The sequence below is a fragment of the Delphinus delphis genome, chromosome 14 (assembly GCF_949987515.2).
Source record: "Delphinus delphis chromosome 14, mDelDel1.2, whole genome shotgun sequence".
Taxonomy (NCBI): Eukaryota; Metazoa; Chordata; class Mammalia; order Artiodactyla; family Delphinidae; genus Delphinus; species Delphinus delphis.
Window position 1 is genome coordinate 26,917,468 of NC_082696.1, and position 23,007 is coordinate 26,940,474.

The 23,007-nt window shown below is 40.2% G+C and overlaps 1 protein-coding gene across 6 annotated transcripts in view; it reads left to right on the forward strand.

Annotated features, from left to right (window-relative positions):
- MAP7 (microtubule associated protein 7) overlaps nt 1–23,007 on the forward strand; it is a 165,329-nt gene that overhangs the window by 108,631 nt on the left and 33,691 nt on the right. For 4 of the 6 annotated variants that reach the window (XM_060029915.1, XM_060029913.1, XM_060029912.1 and 1 more), the window contains 4 exons: nt 1,558–1,635; nt 17,123–17,286; nt 18,089–18,206; nt 22,081–22,191. In XM_060029915.1, coding sequence (XP_059885898.1) covers nt 1,558–1,635; nt 17,123–17,286; nt 18,089–18,206; nt 22,081–22,191 — 471 coding nt within the window. The remainder of the gene's footprint in view (nt 1–1,557; nt 1,636–17,122; nt 17,287–18,088; nt 18,207–22,080; nt 22,192–23,007) is intronic. The other 2 variants (XM_060029916.1, XM_060029918.1) reach the window with 1 other exon arrangement.

Consider the following 23,007-nt stretch of genomic DNA (forward strand, 5'->3'; position numbering starts at 1 on the left):
TTGTGATGTTAATTAAGTAGCAGGGAAAACAAAGCTGATTTTAAGTGTAATTATCATCATCATTATTATTACTATGCTTTTCCTTTTATTTAGTAACAGGCAGAGTGAGTGTATTCATGTGACCCTCTGCTGGAAACCCCGTGGTGGCATCTCACTCAGAGCATAATCCAGAGTCCTCACCAGGCCCCCAGGTCTCTGGCCCCATCACTTACTGATCTCACTCTGCTCCATTGGCTCACATCTTCATATCGTTTCTTGAACACCTTAGGTACTCGTAACCTCAGGGCCTTTGCACTTGCTTTTCCTCTCTTGGAATATCTGCACAGGTAGCTCCCTTACTTCCATCTGGTTTTTACACATAAAAGCTACCATCACAATTAGACTTCCCTTGGCACCTATCCAAAATGTCAGACCTCCCCTTCCTGCCATTTCACAATCCCCTTGGCTGCTTTGCTATCTCCTTAGCATTTATTTCAGTCTAACATTTTATATATTGCCCCTTTTTTCACTCTCTATATTTTACTTATTTATTCTATAAATTTTCCCTAAGCAAACCCCATTTGGGCAAAGATTTCTGTCGTTTTTGTTAATAGCTCTCTTTTCAGCACATACAACACTGCCTGGTGCACAGTAGCTATTCAGTGTGTTCAGTAAATGAGTGAATTTATTGAGATTTATCAAGTTCTAGGCACTGTGCTAACGCTGTTACAAGCATTATTTTATTTAATCCTTACAATGATGTGAGATAGATAGGTTCTATTTTATCCTCATAGGCAATAAGTGAAAAACCCATGGACCCTATATCATAGCTTAAGGCTTAGAGAGCTGGGTGAGTAATTCGGCCAAATCTCACAGCAAGTGAGTGACAGAACCGGAAGTGATCTCATGCCCGTCTGACTCCAGAGCTGGGCTGTTCACATCTATCTGGTGAACATGTATTTAGTATAATAAATTCACTTAGGAGTCTATGTGTTGTTAAGGAACAGGCTTTTTGAAGCATAAAAACAACAGAGGTTCAGTAGCTTAGGAACACAAAACCTCATATATATTGTTTGACAAATACAAGCCAAAGGCACAGTTATGTTTTACACAAATTTTGGGGGGACTGTGTGTCTTTTTATTTTACTTTATTTTTCTGAGTTTTATTGAGATATAATTGACATACAGCATCAATTAAACTGTGTAAGTTTAAGGTGTACAGCATAATGACTTGACTTATATTGTGAAATGTTTATCCCAATGTGTTTAGTTAACATCCATCATCTTATATGAAAAAAAAAAAAAGAAATGGGTTTTTTCCTTGTGATGAGATCTCTTAGAATCTAACCTCTTATGTAATATTTTTAAATAGAAGATAATACTTGGAAATTCTCAGGAAAATTATAATAAAGTGTATCACTGAAAGTATAGTTACATGTACTAATTGTTGTCACGTTACTATACGTAAGATGTAGTAATATTTCATTCATCAGATTTACTGGACAAAAAGATATTTATCAGTGTATATCGTTTCTTAAAATCTGCCCCTCTTCTCATGTTTTTTTTTCTCTTTTTCAGACCCTCCACCCGTGCTGCGCGTTGATGACCGGCAGCGGCTGGCGAGGGAGCGGCGTGAGGAGCGGGAGAAGCAGCTAGGTATCCGCAGCCCTCGCTTGATCTTTCAAGGACACCGTTGTTGAAATGTTACTTTTTTCCCCTCGAGGATGATGGACAAACAGACATCACTCTAATAAGCATGCTTTCTAGGATGCCTTTATGAGTTTTGCAGATGGATTGGGAAACAGAATTTAGTATGTTGATATAAACATAGAACTAGGGCTTTCCTGGTGGTGCAGTGGTTGAGAATCCGCCTGCCGATGCAGGGGACACGGGTTCGTGCCCCGGTCCGGGAAGATCCCACGTGCCGCGGAGCGGCTGGGCCCATGAGCCATGGCCGCTGAGCCTGCGCGTCCGGAGCCTGTGCTCCGCAACGGGAGAGCCACAACAGTGAGAGGCCCACGTAATGCAAAAAAAAAAAAAATACCAGGAGGGTCAGCATGTGGTTCTTTTTATGTGAACAGTTATGAGACTGTGCACTGCTAGGGCACTCACTGCTTTCCATGTTAAAATAATGCTGCTGTTGAATTTATAGACTGATGCTACCAATGTGCTGCCAGGAAAAACACAAGACCTGTGCTGAGGGGTCTGATTTTTCTTTTGTTATCTAAGGCCCTTGCAAAAGGTTAGCAACTGCAGCATTTGCCACGTAATCACCTAGAGAGCTGGGTCACAGGACGAGCTTACCAGGAAGCCAAGATCCGAGCACTCAGCAGTCCTTGTCTTCCAGAACATTGAGCAAGGATGTTGGTGCCAACTCCTCCTTTAATGTCCATTTATGCAAAGTTGCTAAAACAGGATACTCTCTTTATGTGCCTTGGAAAGATGAAATGTCTAGTCAGTGTGTCTCATTGTTTCCAGAGCGTCTGGATATTTTAAAACCAGAGCTGAGTTAGGTTGCCACAGTCTTCCCAGTGGATGACCTATAACTTTTCTAAAGTTCTACTGCATTTTGTAAACGTTAATGTTTCAGTTGGAAAACCCAGCCCCATATCCCATCTCTGATTATTTGTATTCAAGAATCCAAATTTGTGAAATTCACTGGAAGCTGATTTTCAAAAGTCTGTTGACATTGTTTACATTCTTTGAACACAGTCCTCTTTCTCTCCCTTGCCATCACGGTCATGTGAGGTCATTTCTTTTGCTGCCAAGGTTTTTTCAACACAGATTTCAATGACTTGCTGGCAGTAAACAAGCTGCGTGTTTCTGTGTTTAGAGTTTGCACCCAGGCTTGAAGTTCCCTGCCTCTATCAGGTCTCCCTCGGGCTGGTAGGTTCTTGGAGAACAGGGCTGCCTGTGGCCCTGAGGCGGGTCCCTCTTTGCTTGGAGTGCTGTGCAGTCTGGAGATACCTTTCTTCTGTGAACTGTGCCCACTGCTCCCCAGTAAAGGTCAGTTAGACAAGTGGATCACAGCTGAGAGGGAAAGGCAGAGCTACTAAAGCAGGAAGAGATTCCAGGTGAGCATAAGTATTTACACTCTGGTTTTGGATCCATCCAAGCAAAGATAAGCACTTGTGTCCTCTCCCCTCTCCACCGCATCCCTGTTGGGTTAGGTTTCCCACTGTTAAATGTCTCCTTAGCACTGCAGTGCGGATTCACATCTACCTGAGTAAAAGTAGCTCCCTAGGGTCAGGAGACAACTCCTGTATCATTTAAATCCCATCATGAATTAGCTTCTGCACCTTAACTCACACCTTTCCATTTGGGTTTCTTTGTCTTTCACATCCACGCGTTATTAGTTCTTTTTGTAGAAAGTATAAATATGCTAGTCACACAAAAATCATTTCCCTTCTTATGCTATAAAGTTGTATAGCTCTGAGCCTGCAGATTCTCCCTACAAGTTGCCTAACTTTATCTGTTGTGTGGCTGGGTTTCTTCTTAATATGTGGCCCCATTTTAATTCATGTCGATGATGTAGAACATGGCTTATTAGTTTATATAGTTAAAAACTCTATTTGCTAGGTATTGTGTTAAGAAGATGAATAAAGGTTGAGGCCCAGCCCTCCAGGGCTAGCTACCGTCTAGTGGCGGGGAGGCGGGAACAGATAAACACACAGCAATTCTAATAGAGGGTGGTATTGAAGGGGTATGCACATGGGGCATCGAGAACCCCACAGAAGGACCTAGCCCAGCCTGAGGATGTCAGGGGCCACCTGAACGTCCAACTAGAGGATGAAGAGGAGTCATCCAGGGAGCTAGAAGAGGTGGGGACTGTAGAGCACTGACGCAAGACAGGTGGCAAAAGGGCATCTGGTAACAGACCCAACCTGCTCATCAGATTCTTATATGGGTCAAAGTAACGTTCAGATTATTGTATTATCCTGTGGTCACAGCTGTACTTTGTTGGTGAGCTAGCGTATCATAGACATGGTTTTTCTTTCTTCTTACCCCTACCGTATTTAATACCATAGTTTTTCTTCTTCTTCTTTTTTTTTTTTTTTTGACCCCACCACTCAGTTTGTGGGATCTTAATTCCCCTGACCAGGGATTGAACCCGGGCCCTCAGCAGTGAGAGGAGTCCTAACCACTGGACCGCCAGGGAATTCCCAGTTTTCCTTAATTTTGATATTATCTCTTTTGTTGTCATTGACAGTCATAATTTTAATGAAATACATTTTTATCTATCATATTTCTGTTTTATTTTACTCATTTTTATTTTTTTCTGCATTATTTGCATTCTCTTTTAAAATTTCTTTTAAATTTTGGCCTATTCTTTTAAGCTGTCAGAGTAGAAACTAATCTTCATAAATACACAAATAAACATTCATGCACACGTACATTTGTAAAAGAGTCATCTAAAATCTAGCATCTAATTTAAGCTGTGCCTTAGAATACATAAGGGTAATTTCTAAAAAAATTTTATTTCTGAAAGAAAAAGCGCAGCTGATAAACTACCCATAAATATAAACTGTGCTGTGGAGAAGCTATGATGGTAGTAGAATAGTTTAAAAAAAAAAAAAAAAGATGGGAGGGGTGGGGAAGGGCTGTCACTTAATAGCAGGTCTTTGGGGTGTGCTTTTTGAAAACACGAAAGCAGTTGATAATATCAACTATTATCAAACTTTCAAACTTTAAAGCTTTCCAAGTTAGAAAAAAAATACATTCCAGAAATTCCAACAAAGCAAAGTTTAAAGTTAATGGCCAGTGAGATTGATTATTCACTGTTGGATGTAGGTTGAAATTAACATTGAAATCATTAAAGATTTTTTTTTTTTGTAATCCACATTTTTAAAAAGCAAGTTAAAAGGGAGAATAAAGGTCTTTGTTTTGGGCTGCATGTCATGTTTGTAGTGTTCTACAAACAGGGAGGATCTATTAATAACTTTCTGTAGGATAAATTTCTGAGTCATGCTTTAATGCTTTATGGTAGGATTATATCATGTGGCCTGCTCTTTCCACATTATCCTTCAATTTATCACGTAAAATCAGGCATAATTCTTCAAGTACGGGACTGTTCTGTTTGTTTGGTTGAGCATATGCACTCTGAAAGCTTGATTTTTCTGCCTTAAAAGATTTTCCCATGAAGAAATCTCCTCAACCACTATTTCATCTTATTCTATTCAGGCCGTTCCTTCAAACTTCTCTCTCTTGACTTCTGCATCTTTTTTACCATCTCGCTTCTAAGCTTTAATTTTGGTTTTCTTCCTGGGGTAAGTGGGAGAATTGTATTTTTAATTGTACAAAAAAGGAGGGTTGTGTCATGGTTTCAACCCTCCTTTTTTGATAATGTGGGTTTCACATTTCCAACTCACTCATAAGGCAGTAGATGCTTTCCTGTCATCTGAAACTCAGCCTCTATACCAGCGGTCCCCAACCTTTTTGGCACCAGGGACCAGTTTCGTAGGAGACAATTTTTCCGTGGGGGCGTGGTGGTTGGTTGGTACAGGCAGTAATGCGAGCGGTGGGGAGCGGCAGGTGAAGCTTTGCTCGCCTGCCCACCCCCCAGCTCCTGCTGTTCAGCCTGCTTCCTAACAGGCCTCGGACCGCTACCGGTCCGTGGCCTGCAGGTCGGGGACCCCCGCTCTATACAACTACATTGCCCATCAACTTTCCCTCCAGAACACTCCTCTGAGGAATTTCTGTGTCTCAGTCAATTGCACCAGCATCCCCCTGCCCCGCCCAATTATCTTTCCACTATTTTTGATGCCTTCTCCTGCTGCTGGAGGCACTGGCATCTTTCTACCAGCCTTAACTACCGCATCTTTTACAGAATGAAACGTGGTGGTCCAGAGCTGTGCACTGCCTAGTCTCCACTCGGACCTGTTGAGCCACTTGTAGGTACCAGTGGTCAGTCTGGACTCAGCCTAGTCCTCTAGCTGGGGCTTCAGCTACCTCTAGCCTGGTTTGTAGGTGGAATTTGCCACACTCACTATCCCTGAATCCATTTAGTCACAAGACCAGCAGGCCTCTGTCTTCAACATAGGTCTCAGATCCATGCCTTTAAATTTGCTGCCTCTGCTCTCATCCTAGTTCACCTTAGTAAATTTAGATTTTAGTTACCCAAAACTATCTCATGGATGTACTTCATTCCTCTAGCTTGGTCACGGTTAGTTCCAGTCCTTCTTTTTGACGCCTTCCTGGTTTTTATGATCTTTCCCCTTTTGGAAACTCTCATTTTCTTACTCTATATCTTGCATAACTATCATATTGTAGCTCACATTCTAGTGCCACTTTATATGCTACTGAACTTTTTCTATTTGGACTTTATAGAACTTTCTGGTTGTATATATTTTAAACTTTAAAGGGTATGGCCATGGTTTTCTAATTCTTTTTATCCCAATATACAGAGCTAAATATAAAACAGATGCGTAATAAATATTTGCTGATTTTCCTGATTTTACCCGTCTTTAATTATATATTAATAATATTAATATTATTCATTAATAATAATAATGTTTATTGAGCACTAACTATGGGCCAAGCAGTGTTCTAAACACTTCACTCTGTATTATCACATTTAGGTGCAAATTAACACAATAGTTGTACTTTTTTTTTTTTTTTTTTTTTTTTTTTTTTTTTTGCGGTACGCAGGCCTCTCACTGCTGGGGCCCCTCCCGCTGAGGAGCACAGGCTCCAGACGCGCAGGCTCAGCGGCCATGGCTCACGGGCCCAGCCGCTCCGCGGCATGTGGGATCCTCCCGGACTGAGGCACAAACCCGTGTCCCCTGAATCGGCAGGCGGACTCTCAACCACTGCGCCACCAGGGAAGCCCGGTTGTACTTTTTGTTGTGTGAGCCTGCCATAGTTGCTGATGTTAAGTTATTTTACGGACTGTCATTTATTTTATTTTAAAAGTGCATTGTGATAATTTAGCTCAAGGGAGGAACTGAATCTTAAAAAATGGGATAGTTAATAGACCCTTTCTTCTTTCTGCCATATCAACTATATTTTCTTATTTTTTTTAAATCTATATATGGCTGTGTTGGGTCTTCATTTCTGTGCGAGGGCTTTCTCCAGCTGTGGCAAGCAGGGGCCACTCTTCATCGCGGTGCGCGCGCCTCTCACTGTTGCGGCCTCTCTTGCTGCGGAGCACAGGCTCCAGACGCGCAGGCTCAGTAACTGTGGCCCACGGGCCCAGCCGCTCCGTGCATGTGGGATCCTCCCAGACCAGGGCCCGAACCCACGTCCCCTGCATTGGCGGGTAGACTCTCAACCACTGCGCCATCAGGGAAGCCCCTAAGCATATTTTTAATATGGACAGGATCACCAAGATCAATGTTTACATTCTTCAACAAGTGGTGATTCTGTTAAGTAGAGAGTGGTCCCTATGCTTCAGATGCGGTGGTAGATTTTCCGAAGTTTCAGAGCTGGGCACATACCCAGCTCTCACGTGGAGGAAGAGCTATTCTGCTTCCTCATGCACAAGCAAGGTACATGGGTGCTGTACTCACTGTCCATTTGACACAGAACCAGAGGGTAAATGTAAGTGTTGGAGCACATTCTGATATCTTTTTGAGAAAATTTTGTGGCATTGACCATTTGTTAGCCTTGGAGTCCATTAAGTGTCTGTGGGCTTCCCTGGTGGTGCAGTGGTTGAGAGTCCACCTGCTGATGCAGGGGACGCAGGTTCGTGCCCCGGTCCAGGAAGATCCCACATGCCACGGAGCGGCTGGGCCCGTGAGCCATGGCCGCTGAGCCTGCGCGTCCGGAGACTGTGCTCCACAACGGGAGAGGCCACAACAGTGAGAGGCCCACGTACCACAAAAAAAATTTTAAAAATTAAAAAAAGAGTCTGTAAGAACTTGGAATAGATCCTGGTTACTAATTTCTCTTCAGAAACATCTACAAGAATCAAAGCATGTAGAATTTATGCAATAGTATAAATTTTTGACTTTAGATAGTTTAAAGTAATACTAACTACCACCACCACCTTTTTTTTACAGCTAGTTCCTGCTGTTTTAATTCACGTAATATTCATTCACGTAATATTTGATGTGCGGTCACTATTAAGCCAGGAACCCTGGGGCTCTTAAAGTGAAACATCAATTTTCTAACCTCCTGGTACTTACATTGCTATGCACTCCACCTGGAATGTTTGTCCTGAGAGATGCATGTAGCTCATTCTCTCTCCTCCTTCCGATATTGTTTAAATGCCATCTCTTCAGTGAGGCCTTCCTTGGCCATCTTACTCAAATTTGCAGCTCCCCCAAACTAGTCCTCTACTTTTCTCCACGTCACTGTCAGTATCTAAGCATGTATATGTTTTATTTGTTTGTTGTCTGTCGGCTTTCACTGGAATATAAGCTTAATAAAAGAAAGGACTTGTGTCATTTTTAAATTTCTATAGCCTAGTACCTAGAATAGTGCCTGGCACGTAGTCGATGTCTAACAATTGTTGGTTGAATGGTAAATGAATAGTAAATCTGTATGCTTCAATGTAAGTAGAGGTGAATGCAGCAGGTATACTGCAAATTAGTTAGACATTACCAGATTATCAGGTAATACCCACCCTTATAATTGTCCACTCAAACAAGTCTGAAATTCTTATTCTTAAGCATTTTCTCAGTTAGACGAGCAAGGATACAAAGGTAATCTATAGAATAGTTGTGCCTTAAAACTGCTTGGTCTTCATATATGTTATGAAACTAATAGTCCTACGATATGTTGACAAATTCAAAGGAAGATCTAAGGAATATTTAGCAGATGAATAGTCTTCTGTGTTTAGGAAGATATAAGGTTTCCCTTTTTGAAGGTGATACAGGTTAAAGTTTGAAGTATTGATGCAAATGGAGTCACATTCCCAGCTGGGGGCTTTCTGAGAGTCTACATAATCATGGAAGCTTATCAGAGAATTGTATGATTGACTCATAGCTCATGAAGAAAAAATAAACTTAATCACATCTCTCATTCAGTTCATTCATATTGGGTTTTATAGCTAAGTTCAAAGCTGTACAGGAGACCTATCATAATGTATTGTATTAGAAATAACAATAAGATAATATGAAAAGGATTTTGACCTTCAATTAAATTATTTTTGCATTGTTTCTCAGCTAATTTCACCAGACTTCCTTGCCCTTCCAGTCACAGCTTTTCTGCTTTGCTTCCCTCCCCACCCTTCTTACTCAGTGTGTGTTGTCACCTCGGGCAGCAGTATTAGTAAGGGTGCAGTCAAGAGATAAATGATCATTTCAACCTGGCTTAGAATGTTCATCTCAAAAACGTTGATAGAGAGGTTAGCATTAATTAGTAAACAGTGATGCCGTACTCTGATTAGCATCATAAGTGAAACTGTCCCTGGTTTTACATTTCACATTATTATCATTGATAGACAGTCATTGGTTTTAATAAGACTATCCACACACCAAAAAAACAAAAACAAAAACAGACTTTGGGAAAGTCTTTGTAATCCAAACTTTTACTGGATAAAACTTTGACAGATCTGTGGTCAACCACCTCCTCAAGTTGTCACTTAATGAATGAAGTGTACAAAAGCTCCCACGGCCTCCAGGCAGGTTATGAACAACCAAAGGATCAGAGTACATGTTAGTGGGAGGAATTCGGACAGGAGCACATACCAAAGCACTGCCTCATGAGTCAGGCTCGGGACTGGAAAGAATAAATGCTTGTTGCGGGATGGATTAGATAACTCAGAGGCTGAAGCTTTGACATAAGGTGAATCATTGTGACTAAGCAGCCATTGTTTATTTCTCCCAGGTTGACTTTGCCTTTAAAGCTGACAATTCAAAGGTCTTAAAGCCTGAAAAGTAAATGGTCTTTTAAATAGATGATGCCGAAGGCCAAGAGTGACATTAGAAGATCAGGATCTTCACATTGGATGAACACTGTGTCCCGATCTAGAGGAGGAACTTTAGTCATGGGGAGGTGTTCCAAATCCTGCCTTTTAGCGTAATGGTTCCTCGTTTTCTTCTAGAGTCAGACAGTCCAGAGTTTGCATTTCAGTTCCACCACTGACTAACTTTGAGACATCAGACAGGTTACTTCACTTCTCTGTGAATAAGTTTAATAAAATAAGTTTAGTAGCAATGTCTACCTCACCGGCAGCTATCAGCTATGAAGGTACTGCCTGTAAATCACTTGGTGTCAGCATAAAGGACTGAGCACAGCTCACCGTGATGATGGTGGTGATAGAGACGAGAATGGCAGGTCGTGTGACCCCAGAGACTGACCTAGATGCCTGGGATTGGAGAAACCTAATGTTTCTGAGCTACAGGGAGACAAAGATAGAGGGGTGTGTGTGCTTCTGGTCTAGTAGGCTGGGGCTCAGTAAGACAGCCAGGGAAGAGGATGGCAACATTCTATGAGGAGTGAAAGTGGATTAAGGTCGAGGCAGTAACAAAAAGATTCCAAGGACAACCATTGCTCTGTGTGCTTTAGCAAAACTCCGTTTACTTTAGCTGAGGCTAAACCCTCCTTTAGGCCTAGCTCTGAAGATAAGAAGTCCTGGCACAGTATTGCTTTCCTATCTCCAGAGAAAGAGTCTAGACATTTCACAAGTATAAGCACCTCAGCTCTGTCTCAGCACCTCAGTCCCATTAGTCTACCGCTATGTCAAGGGGAGAAGGCAAAGTAGGAAGTCCCCTCGGGCAGGAGACACAGGTGTTGTGGGTATCTGCAGGGTCATCCTTATTACCAGGCAGTTCTCCAGTGTAATATTCAAATGAGAGGAAAGTAGAAACACGGTTTAAATGACTTGTTGAGAAGGCTTTGAATTAACACTAAGGCTCAATGTAAATCACTTTGCTTGGAAGTCATATAATCCTTTAACTCCTTAGCTCATTTATTCATCATACTTACTTTTATCATCTGCTAAACTAGACACAGTTTTATATGGGGAAGAACTCAGTAAGAGCAGAGTAGTTACGATCTAGAGTACAGGTAGGAGTCTGAAGGAGCTATGGGAGTGACTTTGCCTCCAGAGGAAGGGCCATTTGACCCAGGACTTGAAAGATGGTTGAAGTTTGCCAGGTGGGAAGAGGTGTTTTGGGCAGGAGGTAGCTTGCAAAAATGTACGTGATTATACGGTCAATCTAAGGAGTTGAACTGGGGAACAGTGGGGAACCAACAGGTTTTCAAGCAGGACTGTGACATTGGGTTTGTTTGGGGGTGGGGGGGAAGATGTCTCTGAGAACAGTATGAAGGATAGATGTGAAGAGGAGATAGACTAAACACCAGGAATAAGAAGGGAATGAGGGCTTAAATACAGTAGAATCGAAAGGTTGGGAGGGGAGACACTGAATTCTGATGTAAAATGATGGAGTCAATTGTGGAAGTGTGGAGTTAGGTTGGAGCATCCATGAGGTGAAATTGAGAATGACCTCGAGGGGTCTAACTTTGTAAACCATCAGGAGGTCGTGTATCTGCTACCAGAACGTAGAAGGCAGAGCAGAGGTAGGGATGAATAAGCAGATATGAGTAAGGTTATGTGGTGGATCTGACCAGGAAATTCAAGTGGAAATTTTAGGCAGGAAGTTGTGAATACGGAGGAAATAGTGTGTAGTAACAGAAAGTACAGGCTTTGGAATCAGAGCTGACTTAAAATTTCAACTCTACCTCTTTTAGACCATGTGGTCCTGGGAGAGCTATTTATCTCCTTTGGAGTTTTTTTCTTCATTTGATTTTTACTACCAGACAAAATGGGATTATTATTCCCACATTTATTACAATTTTATTTTCATTTGCCTGATAGCTAGCTATTTGTTCATTCATTATTTTCTTTGACACTTTGTTTTAGGCTTGTTTCTTTCAAACTATGTAACTGGGTGTTTTGTGTTTTGGCCTGGTCAAGAAGTCTCAATCTTAACTAATAGGCTTAGTTTTATTCCTTTAGCTTTTAGTTTTGGCCTGGTCTAAAACTCTCAGTCTTAACTAATAGGCTTAGTTTTATTCCTTTTAGCTTAGTTTCATTCCTTTTAAACTTTGTTTTTTTCCCTTTTCATGGTAGGGGTAGGGTTGGTGGTGTAGAGGTGTAGGCGTCGGTTTGATGCAAGTACTGTTCATTCCATGATTGCCCATATTAATTTAGAAGTTGTGCTATAATTTTCCATACTATTAGTGGTTACCTTTTCATTCCCATTTCTTCATTATTAAATAAAAGTAATTAGTATTTCCTACACAGATGCTCTTATTTTTCAGTCCACAGCACCCCTTCCCAGGGTTGATTAACCAAGTTAAGCCGTTTTTTTATTAATATTTAGCACACACAAAACAATCAGTTTTCATACCAACATAAAAATGAAATTTATTTGAATGTAAGTAATCACAATAATTATTGAGATAAAGCACAAAAATTAAATTTTTAGCCCTCAAAATCAAAACAGAAAGAAACCTAATTGTAATCCCTCATATGTCCTCAAAGGTAAAAACAACTGAGTCATGGGAGTGAATTGAAAAAGACCTTGGAGAACATTTTGTACACACTCTAACTTAGAAGTCAGAGGGGTTAGCTAATTTTTCCAAGGTCACACAGAATGAGCGGCAGAATCAAGATCCAAACTCAGATATTATCACTTGTCATTTTCTGACTTTTCATGATATTACTGGCTGTTCTGGTAGCCAGTGTTACCAGTAACCTATTCATATCCTTCCATATCCTAGCATGAACCTAAGCTGTGTGTGTTTCAGAGGTTCAGTGTTAACATTGCTCTATTCTCTGAGCATCATCATTTTCTTTCCCTCAGACGGTAGTGGAACACGTTCTTCACCCACACTGTTGTAAGCCTGCTCAGAAGGACCAGGCTGGGCACTAGATGGTCGAATGTGACTGGGACGGGAGTTGACCCAGCCCACGAGTGCACCATCTGGTTCTCTGTCCTATCTGTGTTCTTCTGTTTAGCTGCCTTTTTTCTGTAGCGATAAGACAGGAGTTAGTATAACGATCATAAAGATTCACTCATTATAATTATCTACATGTACAGAGTCCCTACCATGTACCTGGCACTGCCTTAAGCACTTTATATGTTACCGCGAGCCCACCTGGCAGCCCTTTCAGGAAGACGGTTCGAGGAAACGAGACCACAGAAGTCACTGCTTGCTCAGTGACACATACTGGGGGGTGGCAGGAGTGGGGGGTGGACTCAGGTTCCTGTGAAGCCGGAGCTTCTACTCTATCCTATACCCTTTCATTTCAAACTCCTTTTAGTACACGAGTCACTGTGTGTTTCTAAACAGAGTTCGGATTGATGGCGAATTTCCCCTTTGTGTGGCACTGACATACTGTTACAGTGTCATTGAAGTATAATCCTGGTGGCAGCAGCTCAGGGATGGGACTGGGTTGTTAAGGTCCAGGGGCCACAGTGGGTTTGCATTTCATTTTTATGTTATGATCTCAGAGTCCAGGAGAAACTGATAACTTCACAAAAGTAAAGGTTAATGATATTCATCACAGGTCCTTTTTTGGGACATGTTATTCTTTTATAGAGCTGCCGCTATGAAATTAGTGAATGTTAATGATTTAAATACTGAATGAGTTTTATTTGTCTATTCAGACCACCATAACAGACTACCATAGATTGCATGGCTTAAACAACAGAACTTTATTTTCTTACAGTTCTGGAGGCTGGAAAGTTCAAGATCAAGGCTATGGTAGGCTTCAGTTTCTGATGAGAGCTCCTTTCCTGGCTTTCAGGTGGCCGCTCTGTTCTCATGTGGTCTCTCCTCTGAGCGTGAAGAGAGAGGGAGAGTGAGCTCTCTGGTGTCTCTTTTTATAAGGACAGTAATCCTATTGGATTAGGTCCCTACCCTTATGACCTCATTTAACCATGATTACCTCCTGAAGGCCCTATCTCCAAATACAGTCACATTGAGCATTAGGGCTTCAACATACGAATTGCAGTGGAGGGGACACAATTCACTCCATAGCAATTGTTGATGTTTTTTCTTGCATTCAAAAGTCTCATTTCTTAATGAGAAAATACAAAACTTTGATATTTTCTATTATCCACAGGGAATATTTTAAATAACCAAACCTCCTAGAATTAGTTAACTTTCAATTCTTATTAAAATATTGAAATATTTTACATTATCCTTCAGTTTAAAAGATTGCATGATCTGTACTTGGTAATAATCCTAGCAGTCAGCAGCATACTCTGCAATAATATGAAACTGCTGTTTGCTATTTCACCATTGTTTGCCTGTTCTCTGTATGGCTGTTTAAAGACGACAGTTGTTTAAAAAGGCACTGCAATAGGATCTCCACATCCTGGTAGAAAATTAGAAGTGGAACTCAAGAGTTTGATAAAGAAATATTCTTCCTTTAAAAGATTATTTGGGATAAAACTAATTATTGTTGTAATAATGTCTAGCCCTGTTGTGACTGATAACACAATGTTACGAGCTACCTTTAATTTTCTGAATTGGAATTATGATGATGACAAATCTAGCAATAATGGCTAATATTTACTGAGTGCTTACAAAGTGCAGAGGACTATTCTAACTGTGTTAGATGTAATGATTCTTTTAATCCTCACAGTAAACCCATGAGAAGGTCCTATATGTAGCCAGAATTTACCCTGACAGAAGTGAGGCATAAGGAAGTTAAGTAATTTGCCTAAGACCAGACAGTTATGGGTAAATGAGTCAAGAAGTAGTTCTCAATGAATCAGGAAGTAATGAATTAGTAAGACCCTTGGTTATGTGCAAGTTGTGAAAAACACTATAGTGAGTGGAAAAAAAGGGGGGGGGGTAGTCCTTTGCTACATAGAAATCAGAGTATAAGAAATGCTAAAGTTTGTGGTAGATGTCATAAGAGCAGCAATGAGCCCTGAAGAGATGAAGCTTCTGGAGAAGACCTTAAGGGCAGTGTTCCTCCATATGCCATCAGTGAATCACTTGGGACCAGAATCACCTGGGAAGTTTGTTTAAAATGAGGATTACTGGGCCCCATCCTAGAAAAAGTGGAAATGAATGAGGGTTGGAGCCCAGCAATCTGTGTTTTCATGAGGCTACTGCCTTAAAGGATGGATCTGTTTGGATAAAAAAAAAGGATAGCAACTTTCCCAGCAAGGCAACCACAGGAGCAAAGAGATGGGGGAAGTACGGTTTATTTAGGAGGTACAGTAAGGAGAAAGGTCTCCAGGGAGATTGACGAGGATGTTTTGGAGAGCAATGCAGAACAAGACCAAATAAAGATATTAAGGCCAAGTTTAGGTAGGACTTATTTCACTTAGCATAATATTCTCTAGGTCCATCCATGTTGTCACAAATGGCAAGATTTCATTATTTTTTTATGGCTGAGTAATATTCCATGGCCTATGTATACCACATCTTCTTTGTCCATTCATCTGTTGATATGGACACTTAGGTTGCTTCCATATCTTGGCTATTGTGAATAATGCTGTCTATCTGTTACTTTTAATATGTGTTCTCAGAGTATTTTTTTAATTTATTCAATCATTCAGTAAATATTTATTGAGCACATACTATGTGCTTTTTCTCTGAGTAAACTTTTAACTTGGGCCTGAGAATTTCTTTAAAACCATGGGCTTTTAACATTGGAAGGAAGGAACCTTGAAGATCAATTTCTTCATGTTTTAGGCAAGAGTAAACGGAAATCCAAATGAAATTGTTCAGGTCTCACTATGTGTTAACAGCAGAGCTGCTGGGAAAACCCAGATCTCTGTGTACCACCCTGAGTGATGTCAGAGGACAAACTTACCGTGGGTTTGTCCTCATGCTTTTCCTTCCATGAAAGTCAAGCCAGTTCAGATCCATTTCAGTAGATTTGTCTCCTGAAATGAATAACTCTGGAAAGATTTAATGGTAGCAGAAATACAGAATCTCTAATATCAAATATTTAGAGGAAGCAAAATGTTCTGAATTTATTGTTTTTCCCTTAAAAAAGTAACATTTTAATTGATATACCACCGTAGTGTCCTCCAGGTTTATGCTTGATATCTTGTTTGGACACTTTTGCCAACAATGTTAATAGCTCACATTAAAAATGTGTTTAGCTGTCACGGCTGAAGGAAGCATCATATTTTTTAAAGTTTTGTGGGATTTATTTTTCCCTGAAATGAGGAAGGAGCATATATATGTAAAGAAGAAGGAAGCATTCCATCACTGAACCATATTTTTTGAGTTGTATATTTTCATTCGGCTTTTTTGTTAAGTCTTACCTAAATAGATTATGAACTCTTCAGACACAAGGTCGGCTGCTTATTTGATCCCTAACATCCTTTTACTGATTCGGTGTGATATGCCTGTGAGGCATATCTTTCATCAACTATCAATCTTTGGGATTTTCTCCCAAATCCTTTTAACACTTACAGAACCAATGCTATGTTGAAACAAATGAAGTCACACACTTTTTTTCCGTAAATTTTTTAAAAATTTATTTAATTAATTTATTTTTGGCTGCATTGGGTCTTCATTGCTGCGTGCGGGCTTTCTCTCGTTGCGGTGAGCGGGGGCTACTCTTCATTGCGGTGCGTGTGCTTCTCATTGCAGTGGCTTCTCTTGTTGCGGAGCACGGGCTCTAGGCACACAGGCTTCAGTAGTTGCGGCACGTGGGCTCAGTAGTCGTGGCTCATGGGCTCTAGAGTGCAGGCTCAGTAGTTGTGGCACACGGGCTCAGTTGCTCCGTGGCATGTGGGATCTTCCCTGGCCAGGGTTCGAACCCGTGTCCCCTGCATTGGCAGGCGGATTCTTAACCACTGCACCACCAGGGAAGCCCAAGGCACACACTTCTGATCTGGAGGATATCACATGTTTTAATGAGAGAGAGACAGATGGTACTGTGGGTTTGAGGGCATCACATCGCTATCAGCATTGAGATGTGATGCATGCACTCTTCTGCAGTTATAATATACCAAACTAGAGGGCTGTTCCAGTTCCCAAAGAGTAGAATTCAGTGCATCTTTTTTGGCCTCGTTGTTTGCGTATTACGTTATGCTAAAAATTTAACAGTAATATTTTTTTCCTGAAAATTTGAGAAAAGCAAAGGCCATGGTTGGTTAATTAAAACCAAAGACCCCATCCATGTTTGTTAAATGTGGGCCGTTTCTACAGCCCTAACTGTTAAGTTTTTAAACCTGCCTGTGTTTGGTTTCCCTCATTTTTCTTCCTGAAGCTGCAAGAGAAATAATCTGGTTAGAGAGAGAAGAGCGAGCCAGGCAGCACTACGAAAAGCACCTGGAGGAGCGGAAGAAGAAGTTAGAAGAGCAGAGGCTGAAAGAGGAACGTAGGAGGGCTGCTGTGGAGGAGAAGCGAAGGCAGAGGCTCGAGGAGGACAAGGTGAGATGCTGCTCTGGGGGAAACGTGGGAGGCTTGCCTGTTTCAGAAACACAGCACGTTTACTGTGAAGCTTCCCGTTAAGGTGCTGGCATGCACACCAAGAATGTCTCAGAGGCAGCAGATTTACAGAGTCATAGTTTCTAGGGAGGTTGTGGTGTGGAAATCAGGTAGAGAATGGTATGATTGTCACTGTTGCCCCAGGAACTTTAAAAGCTCATTTCTCTGGTCTAGACCTATAACTTATTTATGTTACTTCATCTATACTGAAGTCTTAAGACTACTCCCAGTAATTGGATTTCTGTAGGACTTTACCATTTACAAACGTTTTCTCATAGATTGTCTCATTTAACTCTTGCTCAGTCCTTGAGTAAGTGTTGTCAGTTTTTGTGAAAATGGACATTTAGACTCAGAATAGGTAAGTTACAGAAAGTCGTACAATCCATTAAGTTGTGGGGTTAGGATTACCCACATCCGTAGATTCCATATGCTGTTTTTAAAATACAGTACCACATGTGTTTAAGCTAAGACCTGCACTACCAGGCTTATGTGAGTTGATGGGAGCATCACACTCCCAGTACTAATAGTAATCGTCATTTATTTAAGTACCTGCTGTATGCCAAGCGCTTTATCAACTGACACCTAATAATTTCAGTAACCCCTCACCCAGGTTGATATTACTCTCACCTTAAGGTGTAGGACTTAGGAAGTTTAAGTAGTACCTCTCTCTCCACTCTGCCTGAAGTCGAAGACTCCTCAGACATCCAGGTGGAATCTAATCATCAGCTCCTCTCTTCCCTTGAAGGAACGCCATGAAGCCGTTGTACGACGTACAATGGAGAGGAGCCAGAAGCCAAAACAGAAACATAACCGGTGGTCATGGGGAGGCGCTCTCCACGGGAGCCCCAGTACCCACAGCGCAGGTAAGCAGACAGTAACCGCTTTCAAAAATCACTCTTGTTTTCTGGACAGTACAAGTCACAGTTGCTTCTTTATTCTGTGTTTGCAAAACAAAAATCCTGCGGAAATAATTAAGTTACACTTAAACGATGCTTCTACTGTTTGAGGATAAGAGGGTGATGGAGGTAAGAAGATAAGGTTCCCTCCCTCCACACAGGCTGATTTTCTCATCCTTTTCAAAATTCTTTAAAGAATTGGAAATCTATGCAATGTTTCTAAACAACTACTTTCAACTCTACATTATTTTAAGTAATTCATTTGCATAGTGGTTTCAGGATTATGGAACAGGTTAACCAGTTTCGTCCTTTTCTCTGGAAGAACCATAGCAATATTGACAATCAGAATCAATACTATGAGCTTATGTATTCTGACCCTAAAGTATATGCAACACTAAGGCTCTTCAAGAGAAAATACAGATTTCTGAAGCTAGAAATAGTAGATGTCCAAGCAAATGGATGTTCCCTTGTTCTTGAATTGACATAAAATCGTACTGAAATTTGGATTTAGTGAAAGGCTTTATTTTTGTACTGTAAATTCAATACACCTTGAATTTTATATAGTGTGTCAGTTCTTTTTCATTTGTGTGAGTCTAATAAGCTTTTTTTTTTTTTTTTTAATTTACTTTGGAAAATCATTGTCTTACATTCTGTTCCCAGGTGGTTTTGTTGAGTCATCATTCACCTTTCTCGATTTAGCAGGACTGGACCACCACTTCACAACTTTTGGTGGTACTAGAAAACCTGGTACAGACATCCTTGTGATTTGCTGATTGCCTGACCTGTAGCTAGCACCTCAGACCTAGGGCCAGTTCATCAATAGCTGAACCATCACCACCTTAGTCATAATGCATGCTTAATATCCTGTTGCATAGACCTAGATCTGGGACGTGGCACAGTGTTTCTCAAGTGTTGATAGTATGACTCAGGTGACTTAAAGGTATTGAAATAAAGTAATTACATGTGCTATGTTTACTTTCTTTTTAAATGATCCTTTTGGATAAAACCTTAAAAAAACGTGTTTTCACTAATACATCACCAGGGCTCAAAGTACATCCAGTGTGGCTTTATCCACCCAACCGCCCCATCAGTACAGCTGCTGCCACTTTCAGTTTTAATCTGAATAACTATGGATTTTCGTTTGCTTTATTCTCTTTCATTCCTAACATTCAGTGTGTCTTCTATAACCCCTTCATTTAAAAAGATCTAAAAGCATGTTGCCACAACTTTGCAGTGAACCAAATTTGAAAGCATGTTTTTTTCCCTTGGCTCTTCATGACCCAGTGGTATGTGCTGTGGGGCACATATCAAATCTGTGGTCATAAGGATCATTTACATGTGATATTTCATTCTAGGGATAATTTTGCATATTTGTTCCATGCAAAAAAGCTGTCATGGTATGTACTTTAAAACCTTACGTATTTTTTTTTTACCTGGCTTCCTGTTTTACATGTGCACGTTACACATGTAAACCTGTTACAGATTTTCAAACATTTTTGAGGGGAACTCAAGTTACTTAGCTTTACTTCTTGCTTCCACACTCAGTTCAATATATAACCTTTGTTATTGCCACTCAGAGCAAGAGAAACCAGCATTGTATTTGTGAGCTGTTGGATAAAATCCTTTTTTATAAGGTTTGTGAATTAGAGAAAATTGCTCTTATACTGGAACAGAGTAGTTTGAAAATAATGGGAATTTGCCAAAATTCTCAAAGGTCAGAATGATGTGCTGAGATCTTGAGAGCAGTGACCAGGTCTTGATCACTTTGAGTACCCCTTACTTCACCACAAGGCCTAACTTGTAGTAGGTACAACAAACAAATCCTAGAAGTTGAATTTCATCCAGATTAAATCAGTGTGTTGTCTCACTGCTCCCACATCAGCTCGCACTGCTTTGTAAAACTTTATACGTTTTAAACCGATTCTTCATGAATCCTTTTGTGGATCTGTGTTTTGTTCAGAGAGGAAAAGAAAAAGATTAAAAATTCTTACATGTTAAGTAATATAATAAATACATATTATATCTCCATAATTTTAATGATGCATGTTAGGCCTGCATGTAGAGACAATCTCCCCCCAACTGAAGCTTAACATATAAAGCAATATCAGAAAAGATATTGCTGTAAGATCTCCTAGAAGTGACTTTCATTTTCCTTCCTTGTGCCCTTGAACCTCACATTTTATCATTAAGATGTTCCTTTTGACATTTTACCCTAAATCTTTTCTTTGTTAGGATTGCCCTAAGAGCCCATCAGTTAAGTGTAAATTTGAGTCACAGAAATGATGTTTGGTTATTTTCCTTTTAATAATTAAATTGCTTCATGTAAGTCAAGGATACTTAAATAAATAAAAAAAAATTTTAATTAAATTGCTTCAACCGTAAAGATGAGTCCCTGTAGAAGACAGGAATGTCTGATGTTGGTGGAAGACTTGCTTATCTCCTGCACACTATAAATAATGGCCCAAAATGTTTATTCTGTGGGGGAAATTTTAACATTTTTACCGCCAGGGTTAGTTAGACCAGTGGGAACGGGGTTTGAAGGCCTCTCTCACGAGGAATATTTTGGTTTGTTTTCAGTTTTAGAAGAAGCTAACCATAGAAAATAAAATAAAATATGGCAAAACCTCTTTAACTTTGGCTATTATAGGCCAGAAAAACTCCCTGCATCCTACGTAAATATAATGATGAGATGTTTAGACTTTTCCTTATACACAGTTTTATTCAGGGAACGTGATTTACGCTAGTGAGTGTGGTTATAGCTTAGTTCCACTGTAAGGAGAGCAAACTATCAGAGCTGATTTTTGCCTTTTATACAGCTACTATTTCTCTTCTGACGTGAACTTTAAGAATTACCCTAAAATTATCCAACAGCAATAAGAATATTATTAATAAACTTAAAGAGAAAGAATTCTGATTTTCTTTGCATTGCTGCCAGTTTTGTTAGGCAGGTTTGTGGGCTGATTCTACATCTGTAAACCACACTAAACTCTGTGTTATAGGCACAGAGGAGTGGTTATTAGTGTACTTTAAAAAAGAACTGCTCTGGGGGCCATTCTTTCCACACCTAAAGGGTTTCTTTTTCTTCCTTTTTAATCTGTTTTTCTATAATGAACTTCAATGCCCTGGGTAAAATGACTCTACAAGCAAAGGTATCAGCAGACGCACAGAACCTGGTGTTCTTTTTATTCTAGTGTTTGCATTCTAGCCTACCAGCACTATTACTACCCCATTGTTCACACTTTGGGAAATCATGAAGGCGTTCACTTTTTTTTTTTTTTTTTTTGCGGTACGCAGGCCTCTCACTGCTGTGGCCTCTCCCGTCGTGGAGCACAGGCTCCGGACGTGAAGGCTCAGCGGCCATGGCTCACGGGCCCAGCCGCTCCGCGGCATGTGGGATCTTCCCGGACCGGGGCACGAACCCGTGTCCCCTGCATCGGCAGGCGGACTCTCAACCACTGTGCCACCAGGGAAGCCCAAGGCGTTCACTTTTATGGGCCCCTTTGTGCTTCACAGTCCCCTTCCATTATTTTCTTTGTCCTCCGCTGGCTTTCCTTTGGTCTTCCTACATTTGTTGTATTATAACAATATGCTTGAATTTCCCTAGCTGACTAACTGGTGAGCTGAATAGTTATTTTATATTTTTATTTTCCTATAAGAAAAATGAGTATTATTTCTAGCCTTTAAGTTACCTTTAAAATGTCCACTTAGAAAACTGTGCTATAGTAAAGATCTAGTCATAGAGCTGAAAGCATCCAATCCTAGTTTTTCCTTCCATCAGTGAACTAGGAAATTGCAATCCTGCATGCTGGCTGTCAATTAGCATTATCTCCATTTGTTTTAGATCCAGACAGGAGGTCAGTTTCCACCATGAATCTTTCGAAACATGTTGATCCCGTCATTAGCAAGCGGCTCTCCTCTTCATCTGCAACTTTACTAAATTCTCCAGATAGAGGTACAGTCAAAAGGAAAACAAAAAAAGTGTTCTGTTATTTCCTTAATGCTTTTTTTTTTCTGGATGTTTACAGATAAAAGTAAGCATCTGAAGTTGCTTTCCCTACGTTTCTTAAATAGGAAGAAAAAAACTTCAGAGTAAAAAAGCAATAAACGTCTGAGCAGCATTTTCCTTGCGACAAGAACGGTTCTCATTTTAGAACTTGGCTGAATGATTGCATTTAGCAGTGATGAAAGCGGTGCTTCTCTCAAGTTTTTAGTACATGCGTTTACAGCTCCAGAAATCACCCACTTATCCACCAACATGCAAATAATCTTTGTTATGAACATTTATTTCACTTCAATCAGATTGTCTTTGACTTTTCATCTGTACTTGGGGAATTCCAGGCTTTAACTTTCTAAAAGACCTTTTTAAATGATTCATGTTGATAGATTTCATTTTGCTAATTTATTTCTCCTTTAACCAAACCTTTCTTACTGCATTTCTTGTATGTGCGTGACTGGTTTTCTGGTGTCCATTCATTTAAAGGGATTTGGCCTAACTTCAAGAACATCATTATTTAAGCCTCCTGAAAATTTCAATATTCATAGTCCTCCAATTAACATTTTATTTGAATTTTGAGTTTTGTTCATCCCATGGATTTACAGTACATGAATGTTGAGTTACTTATGAAATGAAAGTTTTATTTTACATATTTACGTATCATAGAATGAAAAATCGAGCTTTTAAGATAAGCTACTTGTTTTACATAACTGAAATGATTTTAAATTAAAAAAACCAAAGAATTATTGTGCATTATAAAAACACATACTCTTT